The following is a 25470-nucleotide window of genomic DNA, read 5'->3' as shown; positions in this document are numbered from 1 at the left end:
CCCATCTGACCACAGAGCCACAAGCTGACAATCACGCAGGGCCGTCCGCAGTGGCAGCTGTGACCCAGTGCTGCAGAGCCTTCTGGAAAGAGCTGCACCCACGGGGACCCACCATTCACCTAAAGATGCTGCCTCTGCGGTGTGATGATTAAATGTATTCTTCATCTAGCACGTGCCCTTGAGCATGTCTACGAGCCAGACGACGCGTCAGGGGATGGGACACACGATGACAGGCATGGCGGAACGTCTATGGCATGAATGCCACTCATGAAACTAGGACTGCCCAGCCGTTTCCGTTCTTAGCAGCAAAGAGGGACAGCAATCAACCCACCGCCCTCGCAGGGAACGCCTCCGATACTTTGGGAAAAAAAGAATTTCCTTTTTCAGATATCGACTTCTCAAAGGTTCTGAAAGTCAGTCGCAGCAGCTGTGTTTGTGTCCACTTGGCTGATGGGAGCTGAGGCCCGGATGCCTCAGTGTGAGGTCACCTGCTGGTGTGGCCGGATGAGATGGGGGCAAGCCTATCTCCAGGCTCGAGACTGCTCGACTCACTGGGGTTCTTAAATGCTAGTGTGTTAATCTGCTGACTACCCCTATTATTTTACAGTTCTTTCTGGTGGAAGCCTGATGGATCTCACAGCTAAAATCAGGGTTGATCCCTTGTAAGTCCCAAGCAAGACTCTGTCCTTGCCTCTTCTAGGTTCTAGAAGTTTCCCACATTCCTGTGCCATGGCACCTTGTCTGACTGCAAAGTGGCTGTGTCCCATCTCTCTGACCCTTCTTTCAGGTCACCTCTCCTCTGACCACAAATAGGAAAGCGTCTTCACTTTTCAGGACCCACGAAATTAGAGAGAGTCCATCCAGATAATCCAAGATAACCCCCTCCCCCTCCTGTCAAGGTTCTTAACTTAATCACACTAGCAGGGTCCCTCCTCCAAATACAGTGGGGATTCTCAGCTTCCAGGATGAAAGTGTGGCATCTTTTATTCTCCCAAACAAAACCAGTGTGGGTCAGTGTCATGGAGGGAGGGACCCACAGAGGGAGTCTGACTTCTACCCTCACAGATCTGGGTCAACAAGTCTTTGGTGGGCCCAGGAATAAGCATTCTAACCTGCATGTCAGGTCGTCCTGATGCTGCATTCATGTCATCTCATTCGGAGATGTTGAAATACTCTTCGATAAACAAGCCTTGTGGCATGACCCAGGGCTGACTTTTCTGTGACCTACAGCCTGCTTCCTGTGTCAGAGTAACTCTTTTGCCAGATCTCTTTCTGATGATTGTGATGGGATGGCTGATGTGATGATGGACAGTGAGGCATGGCATATTCACAGGACCGATGTTAGTGGCAGACAGAGATATGATATAGGCTGACGTCAGAGGATGAGATGGCTGGATGGCATCACTGACTTGATGGACGTGAGTCTGAGTGAACTCTGGGAGTTGGTGATGGACAGGGAGGCCTGGCGTGCTGCGATTCATGGGGTCGCAAAGAGTCGGACACGACTGAGCGACTGATCTGGATATGGATTGTATTGCAGTCCTGGCTGTGATGCTCAGATTCATAAAAAGGAGATGGCCAGGATGAGAGTTTTGATCATGAAGTTGACTGTGCATCATTCTGGCAGCTTGGGATTATGGAATGCTCCCAAGATTAGGACGGTCGTGAAAATGTTTGTGGTGACGATATTGGCAGATCCTTCTAGGGAAAAATAGAACAAACGGACCTGCTGCACGGCCCCCGCTAAAGCCGGAGGAGAATTCTCCTTCTGTCAGCTCAACTGGGGCCCTGCGGTTTCTGCCACTGTGGAGATAAATCACGTCCTGGCTCGGGGTCATGATGGGAAAATCAGTCACAGATGCTCTTGTGAAAGGACTATGGTTGAGAGCATCACCGAACCATTTATTAGCAGGACTGATAAGAGAATTGCTGGGTCACTCTATATGAAACCGTCTGTCTCCTGCCCAGTCTGGCCAGGCTCAACCGCACTCCCTCGTCCCCTCCTGTCTCACCTCTCTGCTTATAGCCCGTTCCCTCCTCCAACAGCACTTCTGAGTGGTGGCTGATGGAAATGAATCCTTCACTCTGAGTATGCAAATCTTCAATATGGTGCTGTGAACGGGACTTAGACACGGCAGCAACAGTGACTTTTCTCACAATGGCAAACATTTCGGCCACCTTGGACAGCTTTCTGTTGGTCAAGGTGACGCAGCCTGGGGCAACCTGGGAAAAACCACACACAAAGGTCTGAGCTCCAAGCCGCTTCCAGCCTGGGGAAGGGGCTGCTGCCCACAGCCCCAGCCCATGCCCCTGCAGCTGCATCTCCCCTTGCTGGGGAGTCGGGTGGCTTTCTGAGAGAGGCAGGCTGCCATGGGGACCTTGGTGGTGAATTCTGTCTGACTGAATTCCAGCCCTGCGGGTGATCTGACACTTCATGACAAGATGGACCCTCATGATAGACCTACTTTTTCTTTCTGATTCCACAATTTTTGTCAAGATACACTTTTTCCCTTTCTGCTATTCATTTTGACCCCACGTCCCAGCATCTGGGAAGCCCAGTTAATCTGAGACTCAGCTCTTCCCTCACCCGGGGACGTTTTCCTCCCACTATAATTTAGTCATTGTCTCTGGGTCCCTTATACTCTGTTTTTGAGGAACTTTAGCTTTCCATGGTTTGGGTACCTCTTCCATAACTTTCCACTTTTATTTGGCAATTCCCCCTTTTTTTTTGGTCATTTTCTCCTCTGTATTTTGGGGGAATTTCTCGTGGTTTTATTTATATCACTATCTCCATTTTTCCACACTGTCAATTGATTACCTTCATTGTCAATCTTGGCTCTGCTCAGTTCAGTTCAGTTCAGTCGCGCAGTCGTGTCTGACTCTTTGCGACCCCATGAATCGCAGCACGCCAGGCCTCCCTGTCCATCACCAGCTCCCAGAGTTCACTCAGACTCACGTCCATCGAGTCAGTGATGCCATCCAGCCATCTCATCCTCTGTCGTCCCCTTCTCCTCCTGCCCCCAATCCCTCCCAGCATCAGAGTCTTTTCCAATGAGTCAACTCTTCGCATGAGGTGGCCAAAGTACTGGAGTTTCAGTCTCAGCATCATTCCCTCCAAAGAAATCCCAGGGCTGATCTCCTTCAGAATGGACTGGTTGGATCTCCTTGCAGTCCAAGGGACTCCAAGAGTCTTCTCCAACACCACAGTTCAAAAGCATCAATTCTTCGGCACTCAGCCTTCTTCACAGTCCAACTCTCACATCCATACATGACCACTGGAAAAACCATAGCCTTGACTAGATGGACCTTTGTTGGCAAAGTAATGTCTCTGCTTTTGAATATGCTATCTAGGTTGGTCATAACTTTCCTTCCAAGGAGTAAGTGTCTTTTAATTTCATGGCTGCAGTCACCATCTGCAGTGATTTTGGAGCCCCCCAAAATAAAGTCTGACACTGTTTCCACTGTTTCCCCATCTATTTCCCATGATGTGATGGGACTGGATGCCATGATCTTCGTTTTCTGAATGTTGAGCTTTAAGCCAACTTTTTCACTCTCCACTTTCACTTTCATCAAAAGGCTTTTTAGTTCCTCTTCACTTTCTTCCATAAGGGTGCTGTTATATGCATATCTGAGGTTATTGATATTTTTCCCCGCAATCTTGATTCCAGCTTGTGTTTCTTCCTGTCCAGCGTTTCTCATGATGTACTCTGCATATAAGTTAAATAAGCAGGGTGACAATATACAGCCTTGATGTACTCCTTTTCCTATTTGGAACCAGTCTGTTATTCCATGTCCAGTTCTAACTGTTGCCTCCTGACCTGCATACAGATTTCTCAAGAGGTAGGTCAGGTGGTCTGGTATTCCCATCTCTTTCAGGATTTTCCACAGTTTATTGTGATCCACACAGTCAAAGGCTTTGGCATAGTCAATAAAGCAGAAATAGATGTTTTTCTGGAACTCTCTTGCTTTTTCCATGATCCAGCGGATATTGGCAATTTGATCTCTGGTTCCTCTGCCTTTTCTAAAACCAGCTTGAACATCTGGAAATTCACAGTTCACGTATTGCTGAAGCCTGGCTTGGAGAATTTTGAGCATTACTTTACTAGCGTGTGAGATGAGTGCAATTGTGTGGTAGTTTGAGCATTCTTTGGCATTGCCTTTCTTTGGCATTGGAATGAAAACGGACCTTTTCCAGTCCTGTGGCCACTGCTGAGTTTTCCAAATTTGCTGGCATCTTGAGTGCAGCAGTTTCACAGCATCATCTTTCAGGATTTGAAATAGCTCAACTGGAATTCCATCACCTCCACTAGCTTTGTTTGTAGTGATGCTTCCTAAGGCCCACTTGACTTCACATTCCAGGATGTCTGGCTCTAGGTCAGTGATCACATCATCGGGATTATCTGGGTCATAAAGATCTTTTTTGTACAGTTCTTCTATGTATTCTTGCCACCTCTTCTTAATATCTTCTGCTTCTGTTAGGTCCATACCATTTCTGTCCTTTATCGAGCCCATCTTTGCATGAAATGTCCCCTTGGTATCGCTAATTTTCTTGAAGAGATCTCTAGTCTTTCCCATTCTGTTGTTTTCCTCTATTTCTTTGCATTGATCGCTGAAGAAGGCTTTCTTATCTCTTCTTGCTATTCTTTGGAACTCTGAATTCAGATGCTTATATCTTTCATTTTCTCCTTTGCTTTTTGCTTCTCTTCTTTTCACAGCTATTTGTAAGGCCTCCCCAGACAGCCATTTTGTTTTTTTGCGTTTCTTTTCCATGGGAATGGTCTTGATCCCTGTCTCCTGTACAATGTCACGAACCTCATTCCATAGTTCATCAGGCACTCTATCTATCAGATCTAGGCCCTTAAATCTATTTCTCACTTCCCTGGATAATCATAAGGGATTTGATATAGGTCATACCTGAATGGTCTAGTGGTTTTTCCTACTTTCTTCAATTTAAGTCTGAATTTGGTATTAAGGAGTTCATGATCTGAGCCACAGTCAGCTCCTGGTTTTGTTTTTATTGACTGTATAGAGCTTGTCCATCTTTGGCTGCAAAGAATATAATCAATCTGATTTCGGTGTTGACCATCTGGTGATATCCATGTGTAGAGTCTTCTCTTGTGTTGTTCGAATAGGGTGTTTGCTATGACCAGTGCATTTTCTTGGCAAAACTCTGTTAGTCTTTGCCCTGCTTCATTCCATATTCCAAGGCCAAATTTGCCTGTTACTCCAGGTGTTTCTTGACTTCCTACTTTTGCATTCCAGTCTCCTATAATGAAAAGGACATCTTTTTTGGGTGTTAGTTGTAAAAGGTCTTGTAGGTCTTCATAGAACCGTTCAACTTCATCTTCTTCAGCATTACTGGTTGGGGCATAGACTTGGATTACTGTGATATTGAATGGTTTGCCTTGAAAGCGAAAAGAGATCATTCTGTCTGCTATTCAACTTAAAAGCACCATCTCCTTTCCACTAACAAAACCTAGACATCCGTTAGATAAATAGAAGAGATGCAGAAACACTCTGCGGCAGCTTCCTCCCAGTGTTATTTCAATAGCTGTGAGTGTGGGTATACATACATATGTACATAATAGAAACAAAATTGGGATAATACATCATGTACATTTCCTGTGTGGTGTTTTACTTACTGTTTTGTGTGGGTTTTCCCACTGCTTATCTATTTTATCTGTAAACAGTTTTGGCCGTGCCTGATCTGCGCTGTTGCCCACGGGCTGAGGTGAGCAGGGGCTCCTCTCTAGTCGCGGTGTGAAGGCTTCTCACTGCGGTGGCTTCTCTTGTTGCAGAGCCCGGGCTCTAGAGAGCAGGCTCAGTAGTGGTAGCAAATAGGCTCAACTGTCCTGCATGTGGAGTCTTTCCAGACTAGGACTGAACCCGTGTCCCCTGCACTGGCAGGTGAACTCTTAACCCCTGGCCCACCAGGGAAGTCCTCCTATTGTTTAGTCTTTGAGAATATTATTATTGCATGATTTTCTCTTTTATTTTTTTAATTAAGTATGGTATGTTTACCATGCATGATCTCCTTCCATTTGCATGACTTTCTATGGTGTCACAATTTATATAAATAGAATATATATAAAAATATGTATAGTATCACATCTTTCACTCGTGAGTCATATTTCAAAGGATACTCTTTAGGATGAAGGTCAACAATCTCCTAAGAGGATCCTCAGCTTTCTACTGAGTCTCGCCTGGTTGAGTCCATATTCAGCACAAATGCTCCAGCTCCAGAGTTTTTCTGGGTCACTGGAGATCATGACAGAAACAGTTTCATGTTTGATTCTTTTCAGCAGCCCGAGCTGATTTCTCTCATTTGATACTACTCAAAAATCTTACAGATACCTCATCATCCAAGGCGTGTATATCACAATAATACCAACTTTGTGTTGAACACCCACTCTGAGTTAGGCTGGGTTTTAGCTTTATTTCTTCTGTTTTCGGTGTTCATTTCTCAACCTCCAAATATTTATGAGGATTGGGTTACCAACAACCCAAGGCTCAGAAGCATAGTGCCTGGGGCCCCAGGGCTTGAGCTAGTTGGAGGCAAAGCTGGTACACAGGTGAGCTGGAGACCAGGGTGTCCCACCAGCCTGTCCCGGGCCCTTGGCTGTGGTGTGAGTGTCCAGAGATGGGCATGCTGCCATGGGCTTCATCTTTAAATTACCTTTTCCTTTAAAGACACTTCCATTTTCTAGAAACAGCAGAAGCCCAGGCATTTGTTTGGGACTAATTCTGACATCCCTCAGCCCAGGACTCAATACAACCCCTCTTGGAGCCCTGTCCACCCAGTTTGTTCAAGGAAAGCAGTCGATCGTGTCTGTGTGTGAGGCAGGAAGCCCACCCTTCCCTCTGACAAGGCTGATTGTCTCTAATTTGCAAGGGCTTGGAGTGCCTGAGCCTGGTGACAGCCGGGGGGCCCTCAGATGTGGGGGATGCTGGCCCCTCAGAGCCATAATCACAGCTGCCAGGCGTCGGCCCTGTGATGGGTGTCTGCGTCAAATGGCAACCCGTCCTTTGAGCTGGACAAACAGGGCCATGGAAATAGTCTCTTAATTGGCTCTGAAAGCTCACGTGGAAGAAAAGCCAGTTTCGTGCTGTGTGTGGGGTGACACTTGAAAACCAAGAAAATGAAAGGATGTTCCTGCTCCAGCATCAGCAGCCAGTGGCAATGTTCACCGCGGTTCTTTCTGCCTTGCCGCAGCCTCACCATGGCAACCTTTGTCTGCAGCAAGAAAACAGAGGTATCCTTACTGCTCTCTGTGCAAGAGCAGGTGCCCCGTCCCTTCCTTAGCCCAAACCTGCTTCCAGCAGAGGCCAGAGACCCACCTGTCCTGCTGCCCCTGTCACCAAGCTGTTACCCAGTCCAAGCCTACTCTGCTCGCTGCACTACAGGCCAATTAACTGAGAGATGTGTTGTTGAGGCAAGGAATGTATCTTTATTGGGAAAACTGGCTGGCCAAGAAGATAGAAGAGTAATGTCTCAGCCTTCTTGTTGGGGGTCTGGATGCCAAGTTCTTTTATAGAACAGAAAGGGAGAGGAGTTGAGGAAGCAAAGTAAAACAAAACAAAACAATCTTGCAATTACCTCCTAGAATGGCACGCCTCGGGCAGAGGATGATGCCTCGGGCAGAGGATGTGTTACTTTCTTCCTTCCTTCCCAGGTGGTTCAGTGGTAAAAGAATCTGCCTGCCAATACAGGAGATGCAGGAGTCAGTGCTTTGATCCCTGTGTCAGGAAGATTCCCCTGGAGAAGGAAATGGCAACCCACTCCAGTATTCTTGCCTGAAAAATTCCATGGACAGAGGAGCCTGGTGGGCTACAGTCCATGGGGTCACAAACAGTTGGACACAAGTGAGCGACTGAGCACTCCCATCCACAGGTGGACAGGGTTCTGAACAAAGGTACTTTGGTTTAATATTCAAGCAGGAGGGCAGGGTTCCCTGGGGCAGGTCCTTGTGTATAAACAGTATGCTTTTAGTGAAAAAAGCAATGGGAAGCAAAGGTTAAAGTAAAAGAAACAGATTTCCTGCAATGAAGCCATGCCTCCTCGAGCCATTGCACTTATGGATGCTTGGCTGACAGTTTTTTCATCAGTCATATTTTTGAAAAATCGCTTTTTGTTGCCTGAAGAAGGGGCGTTTTCTTTCAAGGCATGGACAGCGCCTAAAGGAAAACCCACTGTGAACTGCTGTGGTGATTCAAGCCTTTCCTTAGAATATGGTTCAGAGAAGCATGGACGCTGGTGGGTAGTGGGAGTTCCAAGGCCTCCGACAGAGGGTGATGTTGAGGGCGAGCTGCGCTCTCACAGGAGTGTCAGGGGAAGACAAGGACATGCACCCCTGGGCCTGTGCCTTTCAGTGAGCTTCCCATGTCAGTGTGTATGAAGGAGGCAGTGGATTTCCCTACTTTCTTCAATTTAAGTCTGATTTTGGCAATAAGGAGTTCATGATCTGAGCCGCAGTCAGCTCTCGATCTTGTTTTTGCTGACTGTATAGAGCTTCTCCTTCTTTGGCTGGAAAGAATATAATCAGATTTTGGTACTGACCATCTGGTGATGTCCATGTGTAGGGTAATCTCTTGTGTTGTGGGAAGAGGGTGTTTGCTATGACCAGTGTGTTTTCTTGGAATTAAGATTACAGATGTGTATGTAGGAATTTATGCATTAGAGCTACACAATTCTACAGAACTATGAGTGTTTTTATTTTATGAATTTCTTTCTCACAGTCAACAAAATTTTTACCTTTTACACTTTTTCTTTCTAACGGTAATACTATTCAGCTCATGCTCTCTTTCAGGGTTTACACAAGATTCCGTGATCACAAGTGGAGTGGTCCCTGCAGACAGATGTGGGTTTGCTTCTAACCATACTGCTCATTTACTGTTGATTTGGGGCAAGTTACCTAAACTCTCTGAACATAGGTTTGCCAACCGAAGATGATACAATTAAAAATGAGCTTAGTTTGCAACATAGATGGGCTGACGGACTGGGTGCTGAATTTATATTCTCTTTCACCGCCGCCCACCCTCAGAGAGGTGAATTTTGCATCTTTGATTCCTTTGCCAAAATAAGTTGTTGACAGTCATTGTGTTAGCTTGATAAGGCTGCCACAAGGAAGAGGCAGAGACCAGATGACCCAGGCAGCAGACAGGGTTGTCTCATCGTCCGGAGCCGAGACGTCTGAGATCACGGTGGTGGCGCGGCTGACATCCCCGAGGCCTCTGCCCATAGCTTGCCCGCAACCGTCTCCTCCCTGTGTGCTCATGTGGCCTCACCTCTGCGTGTGTGTGTGTGTATGTGCATGCGCACACATGCGCATGCGTGCACGCAGGCACATGTGCTCAGCTCCTCATCCTATGAGGACACCAGCCAGGCTGGACCATGGGCCCCTCTAAAAGGCTCATTTTGACTTTGTGATCCCTTCAAAGATTTTGTCTCCATATGTGGTCACGTCCTGAGAAATTGGGAGTTAGGGCTCCAACATATGAAATCTGGGGGAGAGGGATTCAGTCTGTAACATTAGTGACTGGGGAACACCCTCCAGGGCAATTTCTGGGTCTTAAAGAAGGGGCAGCCCCTTTGTGAAAACAGACAAATGTGTCTGTCCAAGTTGCGGTGTGTGTGCAGCTGTGCCAGGAGCTGTGCCCTGGGTCCCATTTCCTCCTCTGGGGGAAATGGACCAGCACCTCCTGTCCAGACTAGAAAGTGTCCATGGGAATGTGTCTGCCAAGTCTGGTACCAGTGATGCCTAGTAAGTGCCAGTAAGTGCTGGTGGGTATTTTATGAAGCAGGCAAAGCAATGCTGAATTGATAATAAGAGCTGCAGTGTCAGTCACGGATGTACAGCCTTTTCCCCATGCATGGGAGAATGGACTTGACAATTTCAGATGTGTCTTCTAAGAAAATAGGAAGATCCCACATCACATCTCTCACATTTAGAGATGATTCCCTGGCTGCAGTTGGAAGGTCCTGTTGACCTTTTCTTTGACTTAGGGAACTGCCAGTGAAGCTACCCTGGTGGCCCTGCTGGCCGCTCGGACCAAAGTGACCCGACGCCTGCAGGCTGCCTCCCCGGAGCTGACGCAGGCTGCCATCATGGAGAAGTTGGTGGCCTACGCGTCTGACCAGGTGAGTGCGGTGCCCAGAGCCCCCTTGAGCCTCCTCGGGTGGAATGGTTTGTGTGGTGTCAAGTCAAAACCACACTGATGACTTCCTGGTGGTCCAGTGGTTAAGACTCTGTCTCCCATTGCAGGGGCTGTGGGTTCTGTCTCTGGTCGGGGAACTAAGGTTCCATATGCCTCAGGGTGTGTCCAAAAATTAAAAAAGAAAAAACTATAGGGCTTGCAGTATCCTTTCCAATCCAAGAACAGTCCCCCAGGTGTCACTAAGCCAGGGACCTCTGCTAAAGAAAAGATATAGGCTGCCAGTGGAACTTAGCAGATTAGGTTGGAAAGAGAATAATCGTGCCGTGAAATCACCCCGACCCCACCTGTCCCAGCTCATGTTGAGGCCATCTGGCTGCCTTCAGCACGGCGTAGTGGAGCCCCATGTGGGGCTAAGGGCTCAAAGACCTGGGCTCACGTCCCAGCCCTGCTATTTTAAATTCTGTGATCTCAGGCCAATCACGTCAGTTCTCAAAGCCTTTTTTAAACCACCAGACAGGGTCAAAAGGGCCTGCCACCTGGTGCTGCCGCTCTGCCAGCTAGCTGTTGACCCAAGATGAGGGATGACGCAGTGCTCTGTAAGGTTTAGAGATCTCTGCAAGTGGGGACATCTAGGCCATGATCAGTTTCCATGATCAGCCTTCTTGAAAAAGGTTAAAAGCCAAAGCAAAGCGCAATTGTGTGAGAGAGAACAGAAGGAAAGAGCCTTGAGCAGCAGCTCCACGAGTGAACCGGGAGTCAAGAGGGCACCCAAAAAATGGTACCACCAGAGGTTTTGGTTCCACAAGGAATAGCTGATTTAGCTTTGCCCACATAGTATTTTTAAAATCTTTTTATTGTGGCAAAAGTCACATAACATAAAACGTGCTATTTTAACCATATTTAACTGTGCAGTTCAGGCTTCCCTGGTGGCTCAGATGGTAAAGAATCTACATGCGATGTGGGACATCCAGGTTCTATTCCTGGGTCAGGAAGATCCCTGGAGAAGGGAATGGCTACCCATTCCAGTGCTCTTGCCTGGAGAATTCCATGGACAGCAGAGCCTGGTGGGCTACAGCCCATAAGGTCACAAAGAGTTGGACTCGACCAGCGACTAACACACACGCTATACAGTTCAGTGGCACTAAGGACGTTCACATTGTCGTGCAACTCTCGCTGTCGTCTGTCTCCCAGATTTTTCGCCTTCCTAAACCACAACTCAGACCCATTAAGCACTAAGTCCCCATTACCCCTTCCCTCCATACCCCTGGAGGAGGGGGAGCCCCTGGCATCTACATACTTGCTGACTCTATGAAATTGACTTCTAGGTACCTCATGCAAGTGGGATCAAACAGTTTTTGCCTGCTCAGACTGTACTTTGGAGCGTGTTTAAGGGTGACTTAGTGCACACCCTATAAATAGACTGTACCTTCTCTTCCCCTGCACTGTGCAGTATGTTCTCATCAGTCATCTATTTTATACGTAGTCATTCGTATACTTCAGTCCCCATCTTCCACTTTATCCTATGCCCCTTTCCCCCCTTGATGTCCAAAAGTTTGTTCTCTGTATCACTGATGTAATATTTTTAATGAATTTGTTAAGCCAGGCACTTCAACTGTGATAGCTTTGTTCTAGGGAATAAACATATGTAGCCTGAAATCAAATATAATATGCATACTTTGATGCATTGTTGGGAGGATTGTCTCTGTGTGTACTCTAACTTCTGGTGCTAGAGCTGCCCACAGAGGAAGAAAACTATTCACTTCTATTTATTTCTCCCTTGTTTCCCAGACAGACATGAGAAAACTTTTAAAAATGCATGTGTAGGTCTCTATGTATCTATGTTGAGATAAGTTGCTATGAATGTTAGGTGGTAGCCTTTCCCAGCAGGGTTTTCATGAGGGAATTTCACCCAAGAGAAGTGATCCGTGGTGGTCTCTAGATTCTCACAAGGATGCTGTGTGGCTAGTACTATCCTAGATGACAGGAGTCAGGTGGGTTCATTACATCGAGTGGACAGCCATGGGCTCTAGGGCTCAATTCTGTGGCTTTGGGTTCAGGTTTCCAAGGAGCAGGGTCTGATGTGGGGCTTTAGGGGTTCACCATTTATTGAGGGATGCTCTTTGGGGAAGATTGTAGGAGTTAGGGAAGCCACATACACAGGGAAGGAATTAGCAAGGATGTGCCCTCTGGGAGAGTCACCTCCCATCAGCTCCTCCTGAGTGGAATCTACATTTCAGGTGAGCATTAGCCCCCAGGAGCATGGGGTCAAGGTGCTGGCTGTAAATACATAACTCTATCACCTTGCTCCTCATCTGAGGGCAAAGAGGACGCACAAACCACAAGGAGAGCTACTTTTGAGCATCGTCATATATTTTGCATGCAATTTTAGAGCCTCAGATGATAAGAGTGGGACTAGGAGCTTACTAAGAACACTTATAAAGTAATATCATCATCAGGTGATGTTACCAGGTGTCATTTTCCCAGCTGTGCTTCCAAATGAGCATCCACTGCTTCTGTGGAATTCAAACCAGTGGACGGAAAAGCCCTCAATACAGCTCCGTATACGACTGCCCTGATGGCTTGCAATGCAGGAGACACAAGAGATGGGGCTTCAATTCCTGGGTTGCCAAGATCCTCTGGAAGAGGAAATGGCAACCCACTCCAGTACTCTCGCCTGGGAAATCCCATGGACAGAGGAGGCTGGCGGGGTACAGTCCATGGGGTCGCAAAGAGTCGAACACAACTGAGCACGACCCCACGCTCGCCTGCGAGCACAGCCCAGCACTCTGCCATCTGAGTTGGAATCATGAAACTTGGAAGTAGAGTCCTCAGGACCTGAAACAGCTCCTGGCCTGGAGGTGCAGGGAGTTGGGGGGGGATCGAAGCTCTGCCTCCTGATGCTCAGGAGGCATGCAGAAGCTGCTGCAGAGTCTAACCTGGCGCTCTCTTGCAGGCACACTCCTCCGTGGAAAAAGCCGGCTTAATTGGCGGAGTGAGATTAAAAGCCATCCCTTCCGATGGCAAGTTTGCCATGCGAGCTTCCGCGCTGCAGGAGGCCCTGGAGAGAGACAAGGCAGCCGGCCTGATTCCTTTCTTCGTAAGTTCCCCGGGCCCCACAGGAGTGTCTGGGCCCTGCTGGGGCAGTGGGTCGGGCCTGTGGTGACACAATCATTTCCTGGCTGCCGCGGTGGTCACGGGCCAGGCATACTCAGGTCAGCGCTCCTCTCCTTCAGGGCGGCTGGAGCAAAACGCCAATGATTTTCCCTTCCGCTTGCGTGAATCTCAGAAATACAGAGTACCCAGCCCAGGGGATACTGCTAAACCAAAAAGTCTTGCTTCTGCTTCCTGTTAAAAATGACACCATAGGGCACACCCTTGACATGGTAGATGAGTGACGGACATCGGAGTTAGCTGAGTTAAAAATAAAGTGCGCTTTCCACCTAGAGGCGTGTCCTCAGAAGATACTAAGATGCATCGCTTATGAGAGAGGTGTTGCAAGCCAGTGGTGATTAATTTAAAATACAATTAAATAGGATATCATTAAAACATCTAACTAACCAAACATCAGCTAGTTTTGCTGTACATGGCTGGGCCTTTTCCAGTGGGGAGGAAGCAGTTGCTGTTACAACCGGAGCCTGGGAGCTGCCCTGCCTGGTGTGCCACGACTTCGTCTCCCGGTTGCACTGGGATGTCGGGTGGGATTGTGGCACTGGCCCCGTGGGGTCATCTGGCTACACTTTGGAGTCACCTGGGGAGCTAAGAAGAATGCCGATGCCCAGGCCCTGCTCCAGCCTCTCTGGGGACAATGGTAGATATTGGAGTCGCTTCCCAGCAGCTTCCAGATTCTGCTGTGCACCCAGGATTCTATGCTCCTAGGCACCCATCCAAATCTGGGTACTTCCGAGTTGTAGAGCAAGCTAGATTCAACAGACTCTAGGTGCCACATGTTTATAACTCCCATTACTTTTTAAGAGTTACTCTTTGAGATGAGCTTTTTTATCCAAAAATTGTTTTGATCAATTCAAATTTACCACCATTTGTTGAATAACTAACATGTAGTCTGGGGGAGGGACGGAAGGCATGATTTTATACATAATTTGATCTTGATTCAAGGATTTTCCAAGGGAATAAGGAGCATAAACAAATAATTGTAGAAACATCAACAAATGTCAGGTTGTTGAGTCTGAAGATTTCTTTCTATATTTTGGACTATTGTTGGAAACCAGTCCCTTTATCAAGAGGTATGCTTTGCCAATGTTTTCTCCAAGTTGGGGACATGTTGTTTCATTCTTAGAAAGTATCTACCACAAAGAAGTTTTTAAGTTCATCTCATCAATTTTTTTCATGGACTATGTCAGTAACACCTAAAAACTCATCCGCAAACCCAATATGTTTCAGATTTTCTCCTGTGTTAGCTTCTAGGAGTTTTATAGTTTTGCGTTTTACCTTTATATCTATGGTTCATTTTGAGCTGTTTTTTGTAGATGGTGTGAGTCTGTATCCAAATCCGTTTCTTGCATGTGAATGTCTGTTCCAGCACCATTTGCTGAAAAGACTCTTCTTTTCCCATTAAACTGCCTTTGCTCCTTCGTCACAGATCAGGTGACCATATTTGTGTATGTCTATTTTTGGGTTCTCTGTTTTGATCCATTGATCTGTCTGTGTATCCTTCCCCAATACAACACTGTCCTGATTACTGTAGCTTTTGCTAAGGCTTGAAGTTGGGTAGTGTCAATCCTCTGACTTTTTTTTCTCCTTCAATACTGTGTTGTGTATTCTGCATTCTTTTGCTTCTCTCTATAAATTTTGGACGTGGTTTGTCAATAGCCATAACATAATTGGCTAGAATTTGAATGAGATTGCATTGAATTTATAGATCAAATTAGGAAGTACTGACATCTTGACAATGTTGAGTCTTCCTTCCCATGTACATAGAATATTTTTCCATTTATTTTGATAAACTCTTTCATCAGAGTTTTATAGTTTTCCTCATATATATTTTGAGGCTTCCCTTGTAGCTCAGTTGGTAAAGAATCAATGCAGGAGACCCAGGTTCAATTCTTGGATCAGGAAGATCTCCTGGAGAAGGAAATGGCAACCCACTCCAGTATTCTTGCCTGGAGAATCCCACGGACAGAGGAGCCTGGCAGGCTACAGTCCATGGGTTTGCAAGAGCTAGGCACGACTTCCCAAGTAAACCACCACCATATAGATCTTATACATATTTTGTTAGATTTTTATCTAAGTATTTCTCCCTCCCTCTCTCGCTTTGCCTCTCTAGTTTGGTGTTAGTGTACATAGTATTGTGTTCTTAATTTCAAACTCAAATTTTTCATTGCTGGAATATGAGAAAGAAACTGACTTTTGTATATTATCCTTTATTCTCTGTATTGTTGTAATTGCTTACTAGTTTCAGGAGATTTTCGGTTTGATTTTGATTTGGGAGGTGTATTTCTATGTAGATAATTGTGTCATCTTCCCCTCTCAATCTGCGTATCTTTAGACCCTTTTTTGTCGGCATGGTGAAAGCAAATATCCTTGCCTCGTTTCTGTTCTTATCAGGAAAACCTCTAGTTTCTCACTATTAACTCTGATGTCAGGTTTTTAATAGATGTTCTTTATCAAGTTGAGGTAGAACATCTATCAAAACATCTGCTCTATCCTATTGGCTAGGATTTTTAAAATTTTGCTGGATTTTGTCAAATAGTTTTTGTTTATCTATTGATATGATCATGTGATTTTTTTCTTCTTTAGCCTTTTGACATGATAGATTATATTAATTGATTTTCAGTGCTGAGTCAGTCTTGCATACCTATAGTCCCACTTGGTTGTTATTTTGTATATATTATTAAATACAATTTGCTTGTGTTTTGTTGAGAATTTTCACATCTATCCATAAGAGATATTTGTCTGTGGTTCTTTCTTTTAATGTTTTGTCTGATTTTGGAACTTGGGTGAGACTGGCCTCACAGAATGAGTTAGGAAACATTCTGTTTTCCTCCGTTTTCTGGAAGAGATAATAGAGAATTAGTTTTATTTGTCTCTTTTTTAAACTGAAATATAGCTGGTTTACAATATTTTGCTAGTTTCAGGTATACAGCATAGCGGTTCAGCATTTTTACAGGTTATGCACCATTGACATTTATTATCATATAATGCTATATTTCCTTGTGTGTCCCAATACTTGCTTGTCTGGTTTATCCATAGTAGTTTGCATCTCTTAGTCCCCTGCCCTTACCATTTCTCCCCCACTTCCCTCTCCCTGCTGGTAACCACGAATTTGTTTTCTGTATCTAGTTTAATTCCTTTCTTAAACGTTGGGTAGATTTTACGAGTGAACCCACCTGGGCTGGTTGCTGCCTGTTTTGGGGGGCTATTAATTTATTGATTTTATTTTTTGATAGATACAGGCCATCTTAGTCTGTTCAGGTTGCTACCAAAAGCTACCACAGACCAGGTGCCTGATGAACAACAAAACTTTATTTCCCCCAGCTGTGGAGGCGGGAAGTCTGAGATCAGGGTGCCAGTGTGGGTGCTACTCAGGGTCCTCTCCTGGGTGCAGACAGCTGACTTCCGGCGTGTCCTCATATGGAGGAAGGACTCAGGAGCTCTGTGGGGGCCCTCTCCTGGGTGCAGACAGCTGACTTCCGGCGTATCCGCATATGGAGGAAGGGGCTCAGGACTTCCGGCGTGTCCTCATATGGAAGAGGGGCTCAGGAGCTCTGTGGGGGCCCTTTTATAGAAGCACTAATCCCATTCTCAAGGCCCTCGTCCTCACGATCCCCCAAAGGCCCCGCCTCTTAATACCAACCATTGGATTTCAGTGGTTTTGCACAGACCTGTTGAGAGCATCGATTTTTCTTTATATGAGTTTTTGTAAAATTATGTCTTTCAAAGAATTGATCCATTTCATTCAGGTTTTCAAATTTGTGGGCATAGAGTTATTCATAATATTATTTAAATATTATCCTTTTACCACCCAGGGAATCAGTAGTGATGGGCCTTTCATTTCTAATACTAGAAACTTGTATCCTCTTTTTTTTCTTAGTTAACCTAGTTAGATGTTTATCAATTTTATCAATCTTTTCAAAGTACCAGCATTTGGGTTTGTTGATTCTCACTATTGATTTCCTGTTTCTAATTTCACTGATGTCTACTCTAATTTTTATTATTTCTTTTCTTTTAGGCCCTTTGGATTTAATTTTCTCTTTGTTTTCTAGTCTCCTAAGGTGGAAGCTTACATTCTGGGTTGAAAATTTTCTTTCTTTTCTAGTGTACGTATTCATTTAATGCTATAGAGCTCCCCCTAAACATTATTTTCACTGCATTCCACACATTTTGGTAAGTTGTATTTTCATTGAGTTAAAAATATTTTGAAAATTTCCCTTGAGACTTTCTCTTTGCCCTATATGTTAATTAAAATCTTTACTATGTTGTCAAGCCATAAACATGATATGTCTCTCTGTTTATTTAAATCTTCTTTAATTTCTTTCATCATATAAGCCTATACTTGCTTTGCTAGATTTATACCTACATAATTCTTTTTGGAACAGTTATAAACAGCATTGTATGTTTAATCTAGGTGTCCATGTGTTTATTGTAGCTTACAGAAACACAGTTAATTTTTTATGTTGACCTTGTATCCTGTAATGCTGCTGAACTCACTTGTTAGTTCTAGGAGGGTTTTTTAAAAATGCATTTTATGGATTTTTCTGTCTAGATAACCATGTCATATGCAAACAGGTACAACTGTTTTCTTCCCTTCTGACCTGTTTGCCTTTTATTTATTTTTCATGCCTTTTTGCACTGGATAGAATTTCAAGTACTATTTGTTTGGCAGTGATGAAGGTAGGCATTCTTACCTGGTTTCCAACGTTAAAGTGAAATGAATGTAGTTTTTAACCATTAAGTGTGATGTTATCTTTAGGCTTTGTAGATGTTCATTATCAAATTGAGAAAGTTTTCTCCATTCCTGAAGTTCTGAGAATTTTTATCATGAATTAGTGTTGAATTTTGTCAAATTATTTTTCTACGCTGATTGATATGGTTGAGTGGTTTTATTAAGTCTGTTAACAAGGTGGATTACAGTGGATTTCAAATATTAAACCAGCCTTGCATTCCTGGAGTAAATCTCATTTGTTCATAATGTAATTCCTATTGCTAGATTCTAATTACTAACATTTATGGACTTTTGCTTCTATATGAATAAGTAATATTGGTTTGTAGTTTTCCCTTTTTATAGTCTTGTTTTGATGTTAGGGTAATACTGACTTCATAAAAAGACTTGAGAAGCAGTTCCTTCCTCTTCTATTTTCTGGAAGAGATTGTATAGCATTGATGCTAATTCTACTTTAAACGTCTCATTTTGAATTTAGCACTGTTCTGTATATGGGAAGAAGCAAGAGTCTGGGTTCATGGAAATCACTCCTTTGATACGCACCTTAACCATCCAGGGTCAGCATCTGGCTTTTCTCCGTCCTGAATCCACTCAGGAGGCACAGTCTGGGGCAGCTGCAGTGGCCGATGGCTTGGTGGCCACAGCCTTGCTTGCTTACTGATGTGGCAAGCAGCATTCTTGTTTATACCCTCATAACCTGGTGGTGGAAATTCAGAGGCAGCACAGTGTTTCATTTTGGCTGCTACTCTATGTCTTTGTGTTGATGAAGACTTTGAAATAAGCATCATCTATGTGCTCTTCAGGGTGGCCAAGACCTCTGTTGGGGCATTTTATATGCACCATTTAAGAGCTATCTACACCTCCATCAGTTACATTTCACTATCCTTATGGTGGGCTCTCAAGCAAAAGGTGACAAGTTCACAGTCTTCAGAGCAAGGGCCAAATACTCGCACTCATTGCACTTCAAAGCCTATCATGATGGAATAAGTAACAATTCCATGCTAATTCACCAAGTCACTCACTTGTTTGACAAAGGAACGCCCATAACATACTGGGCCTGTGGGACTGAGATTGAGAAGGGCCCTCAAGCATCCTACTGGCTGGAGTGGAGATACTAAGGTAACAGTCTGCACCAGGGTGCAGTGTAATTGGCATTAGAGGTCCAGCGATTTGGAGCAGAGGGTTTCATCAGAGCTCATAGTTCGACCTGTATGAAACGCCTGCTTCCTTAGAGCCCTCCCTATGCCAGCCCCGGGGATCCGTGCGTAGGCGTGGTTGCTTTCCTCTTGCAATGCTCCTGGTGGCAGATACACATGTCCACTGATCTTTGTGCCATTTGGTGAGGACTATGCATGCGGACAGTGCTCCCCTGGTGGCTCAGATGGCAAGGAATCTGTCTGCAAGGCAGGAGACCCCTGGTTTGATCCCTGGTTCAGGAAGATCCCATGGAGAAAGGAATGGTGACCCACTCCAGTATTCTTGACTGGAGAACTGCATGGACAGAGGAGCCTGGAGGGTTACAGTCCATGGGGTCGCAAAGAGCTGGACACGGCTGAAGCAACTAACACACACACACGCACATGGACAAGGGGCAGAGGCTATGATGAGCTCAGCAGGGGGGTGTCAGTGAAGTCTTTGCTGAGAGTTAACCTATAAGCCCCCCGTCCTGGAGGACATGCATCACGAGCCTGTCTTGTGGAAGAAAACAATACTGCAACAGCACAGAGATGGGGAGGATCACTGGAGGCATGAGGAGATGCAGCTGGCCGTTGTCTTAAAGTGAAAGTGAAGTCGCTCAGTCGTGTCTGACTCTTTGCAACCCCATGGACTGTAGCCTACCAGGCTCCTCAGTCCATGGAATTTTCCAGGCAAGAGTACTGGAGTGGGTTGCCATTTTCTTCTCCGTTGTCTTAAAGGGGCAGCCAAGGGCCAGTGAAGCTGGAAGCAGAGGCTGCCTGGACCAGGCAGGAGTGTTGCTTGAGCTTTGACACATTTGCTGGTTCCCATTGAAACGAATGCCTGGTGGTTATCATCCTTCACATGTGTGACTCTGTGCCCAATCCTGAGATGTAGACCCTGATGCCTGGATGTCTCAGGGAGCTTGCTGACCCTGGAAGTCTAGCCAGTGCTGGAGACCTGAAAGGCACGTGAGCCTTTCCTAAGCCCACGAGCCCTGCCCACCTCCTTCATGGTTCACAAAGGGGCTACAGCCCCTTCAAAGTGTGATCTGCTGTAGAAAGTAGGGGGCACATGGGGCAAATCTGAACTGGAAGCCCTCCAGGAACTCGCCGGTTTCTTCCTCTTGGTGGTTTGCTTTCCTGACCTGATAAGATCAGGCCCAAGGCAGAGGGCAGAGCCTAGCGGGCAGTGGTGAGATTGACAGACGAGGGAGGGGGGCAGAGTAGGGTAGCAGGACAGCCCCAGGCTCTCAGAGGTGGGGCGCCCAGCCCGCCTCCCCCTTTGCAAATGTGATTAGGTCTCTGCAGAGCAGCTGAAATCAGGTTAGCATCTCTGAGCTGAGCCCAGTAATCACAGCCCGGAGCAGAGCAGGTGCTGGGGTTAAAGCGGCTTCTGAGAATGAGGACAAGCTGACTCACAGCCCTCAAAACACGAATATATGGGCCCTGCCGTCACCAGCCTGGCACATCTTCCTGGGACCCTGGGTCCCATGCTGCCCACATGCTGTGCAGGGAGCTGCCCAGGGATGGGCTTGGTTGGAAGGGCCTCCAGCACGGCCAGTGTGCGGGGTTCTTTAACTGGCAGAACCAGAGCTAAGCATACCTGCGCTCTCTTCTTGGTCTGGTCCTGCGTGTTTGTCCCAAGACCCCACGCTGAGTGTCTCACTTAAGCTAACAGTAAAGTAGGGGGTCCCAAAGACACCCAAATCAGGAGGGTCCTGATGAGTGAATATAATGTCTGCAAAGCTGAGACATGTTCTCAGCTGAGGCCACTCCCAGGACTGGGCAGTGTTTTCTTGATTTTACAAAATGCTCCACGGCAGAATGAAAATATCAATACTAACATAAGAATCACAGAATAAAAGATGTAATATTAACCAAATCTCATCATAAAAGACAAACAGTACTAATATTTGGTGAAATTATTCTAGACTCACTGCCATATACACATTAATAGAAAATAATTTTAACAAGAGGATATTCAGGTTGCATTTTAAAAACAGATGGTATGGCATTTATTTCCATTAGGATTTTACTGAGGAACATGAGATGAAATGAAAGGAATTCCTGGATGTCAGAAGTGTCATTCCTAAGAGACTCTTAAGTTGAGAAAATAATTTGCAAGTGATATTAAGATGGTTGAATCATCCTGTGGGTTTTTTTTAAAGCTACACAAGCTTTATGACATAGACAAAGCATTTTATGGGTCTCGTTCTACCTACCAAACCAGGACCCTTAGACAAAGTGTTTTAATATTCAGTTATATTTTTGGAAGGAATTGCAAACACCAGAGGAAAATGGCTCACTGACTCAGATTCCCACTCAGTGACTCATATGGTCAGGATTGAGCAGGCTTGGAGAATGGCTGGTGCTTGGACTGGGGTGGGGAGGGGTGTGAGGGGTGGGCACAGAGGTGGGAGGAGAGGGACTAAGAAGCCATGGGAAAGGTCAAAGCTGGAGAGAGCGATGCTTTGTTATTCAGGTCAGGGAAGGCCAACAGTGTGGGAGCCTATGGCCACTGAAGAGATAGCTTGTGATACCCACAAGGAGAGGTGATGCCGTGCCATGCAGGGCCACACAGGGAAGCACCAGTGTTGATCAGGAGGTAGAGGAAGGGATGGAGAGAGGGAAACGGGTGGGCAGGAACTCCAGGTTCCAGCAGAAAGGAACAGGCGAGGCAGGCTTAATACTGACAAGCATGAGTCATTTCAGATTACTGCAATGGGCTGTGGGCACAAGAGCTGCTCTGGTTGTCTGGTTCCTGGTTCTGGGGGATCAGGCCAGGAGACTAGCGGCCTGGAGTGTGAGAGCCCTGTAGGGGATGTGGCAAGGTGTGTGGGCTCTGAGAGTGCTGGTTTGCTTAGGAAAGGGTCTAAACTCACAGACCTTAGGCTCTGGGCATATCCTGGTCCAGTGTGTTTGTGGTGTAAATGAGAAAACTAACACCCAGCAGGTGTCCACATGATGCAGAGCTGGGCCTCCAATCTGGCCTCTTTGTCCCACGTGCTTGGCTTCAACGTCTGTGTATCCATCTTGCCTTTTCATTTTCTGTCTTGCTGGTAACTGGATGTCTCAAGAAGCTTGCTGACCCTGGAGGTCTAGCCAGCTCCTGGGGACCTGAAAGGAAAGTGACCCTTTCCTAAGCAAACCAGCACTCTTAGAGCCCACACACCTCGCCACATCCCTTACGGGGCTCTCACGCTCCAGGCCACTGTTCTCCTGCCCTGATTCCCCAGAACCAGGGACCAGACAACCAGAGCAGCTCTTGTGCCCACAGCCCATTGCAGTAATCTGAAATGACTCATGCTTGTCAGTATTAAGCCTGCCTCGCCTGTTCCTTTCTGCTGGAATCTGGAGTTCCTGCCCACCCGTTCCCCTCTCTCCATCCCTTCCTCTATCTCCTGATCAACACTGGTGCTTCCCTGTGTGGCCCTGCATGGCACGGCATCCCCTCTCCCTGTGGGTATCACAAGCTATCTCTTCAGTGGCCATAGGCTCCCACACTGTTGGCCTTCCCTGACCTGAATAACAAAGCATCGCTCTCTCCGGCTCAGGCGACTATGTCAGCGGAGCCATCCCAGGGCAGAGCCCCACACCTCCCTGGTCAGACCGCTTTAACGCTGAGACACATTCAGTTTTCAGATTAAACACAGGTGGTTATAGGTGAAATGCAACCAGGGAGGCCTCCAGCCTGGATCTCAAGTTTACTAGCTTTGTTTTTCTGATTCTTCCATCTCTATTCTCGGGGCACAGATAATTGCTGGAGGCTGCATAAAGGCTACACAGACTGAATGAAATTTCAGTCTTGTCACATTGAAAGAGAAATTTCATTATTTAGACAGCACCCGCCACCATAGATCAATTAGGCTCTTTGGTTTTGAAAACATCAGATGCTTTTTGATCTGGAGGGTGTTTGGAGGGTGTTTGCATGCAGTGAATGTTTCAGCACCCAATCTGTGCCAGCAAAGTGTGAGTTGCTAGCAACATGAACAAATAAGATGCAGACCCTGGTCTCAAGAGTTTCGTGGGTTGCCAGGGCTGGGCCTGGGGGTGTGGCTGTGTGTGTGGAGGTGACAGCAGGGACTGTGATGTAGGACTGAACAAAGGACATTTGCTTCTTACCCTCCAGGTGGTGGCTACACTGGGGACCACGTCCTGCTGCTCCTTTGACAACCTCTTAGAAGTGGGGCCCATTTGTAAGTATCTGATTAAATTTTATTTGTAAAAAATTTTCCTGATATCCAAAGACTTTAGTGAGCTGCCTCTTTGGGCTCTCCTTCATAATATTAACTTAATATTATATTATACCATTATATAATAATATATTATAATATTATGATAATATATAACTGACTCATTGGAAAAGACCCTGATGCTGGGAAAGATTGAAGGCAGGAGGAGAAAGGGATGACAGAGGATGAGATGGTTGGATGGCATCACCGAGTCAATGGACATGAGTTTGAGCAAGTTCCGGAGTTGGTGATGGAGTTGCAGAGAGATGGACATGACTGAGCAACTGAACTGACTGACTGATAATATATTATGTAAATGTAATATAATTATATAGTAATACACCATATTATAATATTAACATCATGAAACTGATTGTGGGATAATCTGCCAAACTCTTCTCATGTTTACAGTGGCACAAATCTTAAGCTTGAACTCCAAAAACTCAGAATTTGGGCTAACTGGACAACAGTTAACCTTAGCTGTACCAGCACAGTATTAATAAGTAAAATACCACAGTGATATCAGATCGCGAAGGCTGTGTTGTCCCACTGAAGAGAACCAACTTTGCAGATTCTCAGAGGGTTGTGTGTAGGACGGCAGGAGAATTTCTTGTCCTTGGAGTAAGTCTTCCAGCATTTTTTTTTTTTTTGCCTTCTTGGAATTCCTGAATATAGGTGAGCAAATAAAGCAATTAAGCAAATCAATTAAAAAAAAAAAAAAAAAAAACTAGATTCCTCGCAAGAAGTGAGCTTTGTGTGTTTACTGGGAGCCTCCCTGGAGGAAGGCATGGCAACCCACTTGAGTATTCTTGCCTGGAGAATCCTGTGGACAGAGGAGCCTGGCGGGCTACAGTCCATGGGGTCACAAAGAATCGGACGCAACTGAGTGGCTAACAGTTCACTTAACTTCCCTCCTCCCTCAGTGGAGCATTGAGGTTTTCTTAGACAGAATTCAGAGAATTCAGAGGTGAGCGGGGAATAAGTGTCTTGGACCTGAGGCTCCCAGAACACAGCAGGGCTTTTTGTTGCTGGAAGGCCTCTCCTCAGGCAAGGGCCCGGTTTATGAGCATCCTCTCTGTCCTCGGGGCAGGAGAACCAGCTCCTTAGCTGCAGGCAGAGCCGCTGCCCAGGGTGGGAGGAGGCAGGTAGCAGGAGCCCCCTGGAGGGTCTAGATGTTTCCTGGCCACGCTGTGGCTTGTGCCAGGCATCCAGCCGGCTGCTGGGCCTGGCTCACTGCCCATTTGTGGAACTCCAGGGCTTTCTCAGCTCTCCTCACCTGGGTCCACCTGTGGACCACACTCAGGGGATGCAGGAGTGACCGTCTCCCCCCCACCATGAATGATGGCTGGGTGGCGTGCGTTGAGCCGGCCGCAGTCACAGCAGCTGTGCTGCAGCCCAGCCGCCCTTGTGGCTTCAGTTCTGAGCTCTGTCCCCACCTGCAAAGTGCAGTCCGAAGAACCTGTCATTATGAACTGATGGGATTCTGAATGACTGAGTTAACACACAGAGAGGGCGTGAGGCAGGAGGGTGGGGGGAGCCCTTGCGATTCAGGAGATGTGAGGCTGTTGGCTGGCCCACCAGGTGGCCCTGGGCGTTCCTGGCTTGTGACCATGGGCTCTAGCTCCCTAGCCGTGACCACGGCAGACAGCTGTCCTACCAGCTGGCTGGAGTCAGAGGTGCAAGGCCGGGGTTGAGGCCAGGGAGGAGGGACAAGCTGGCTATGTCCATAGGCGTGGCTTCACGGGCTGCAAACCCTGATCCTGGGCAAGGTGCTGGGCCACTGGATCCAGATGTCAGGCTGGGAACTGGACATCCGGGCCCTGGCCAGCTGACAGCAGTCCACGGCTATCAGATTAGAGGGCTGAGAGCCCCACGGGACACAGCCCACAGGACCCTGCCCCTCAGCACTGGCTGCTGTCCTGTCCTGGGGCTCCCATGCTCCCGGGGCTGGGGGCTGTGGGAAAAGCTGGATCATTGAGGGGCTTTTGGTGCCAAACATAGAGGCTGT

At 46.5% G+C, this 25470-nt stretch overlaps 1 protein-coding gene across 4 annotated transcripts in view; it reads left to right on the top strand.

Annotated features, from left to right (window-relative positions):
• DDC (dopa decarboxylase) overlaps positions 1-25470 on the top strand; it is a 105647-nt gene that overhangs the window by 30038 nt on the left and 50139 nt on the right. For all 4 annotated transcript variants that reach the window (XM_086398015.1, XM_086398014.1, XM_086398016.1 and 1 more), the window contains exons 5-7: positions 10004-10138; positions 13109-13252; positions 23360-23426. In XM_086398015.1, coding sequence (XP_086254141.1) covers positions 10004-10138; positions 13109-13252; positions 23360-23426 — 346 coding nt within the window. The remainder of the gene's footprint in view (positions 1-10003; positions 10139-13108; positions 13253-23359; positions 23427-25470) is intronic.

The sequence above is a fragment of the Bos grunniens genome, chromosome 4, assembly GCF_055505025.1.
Source record: "Bos grunniens cultivar Pamir isolate PY7600 chromosome 4, Bosgru_T2T1.0, whole genome shotgun sequence".
Classification (NCBI taxonomy): Eukaryota; Metazoa; Chordata; class Mammalia; order Artiodactyla; family Bovidae; genus Bos; species Bos grunniens.
The sequence above is the reverse complement of the archived record's forward strand: the minus strand, read 5'-3'. Positions and strand labels throughout refer to the sequence as shown.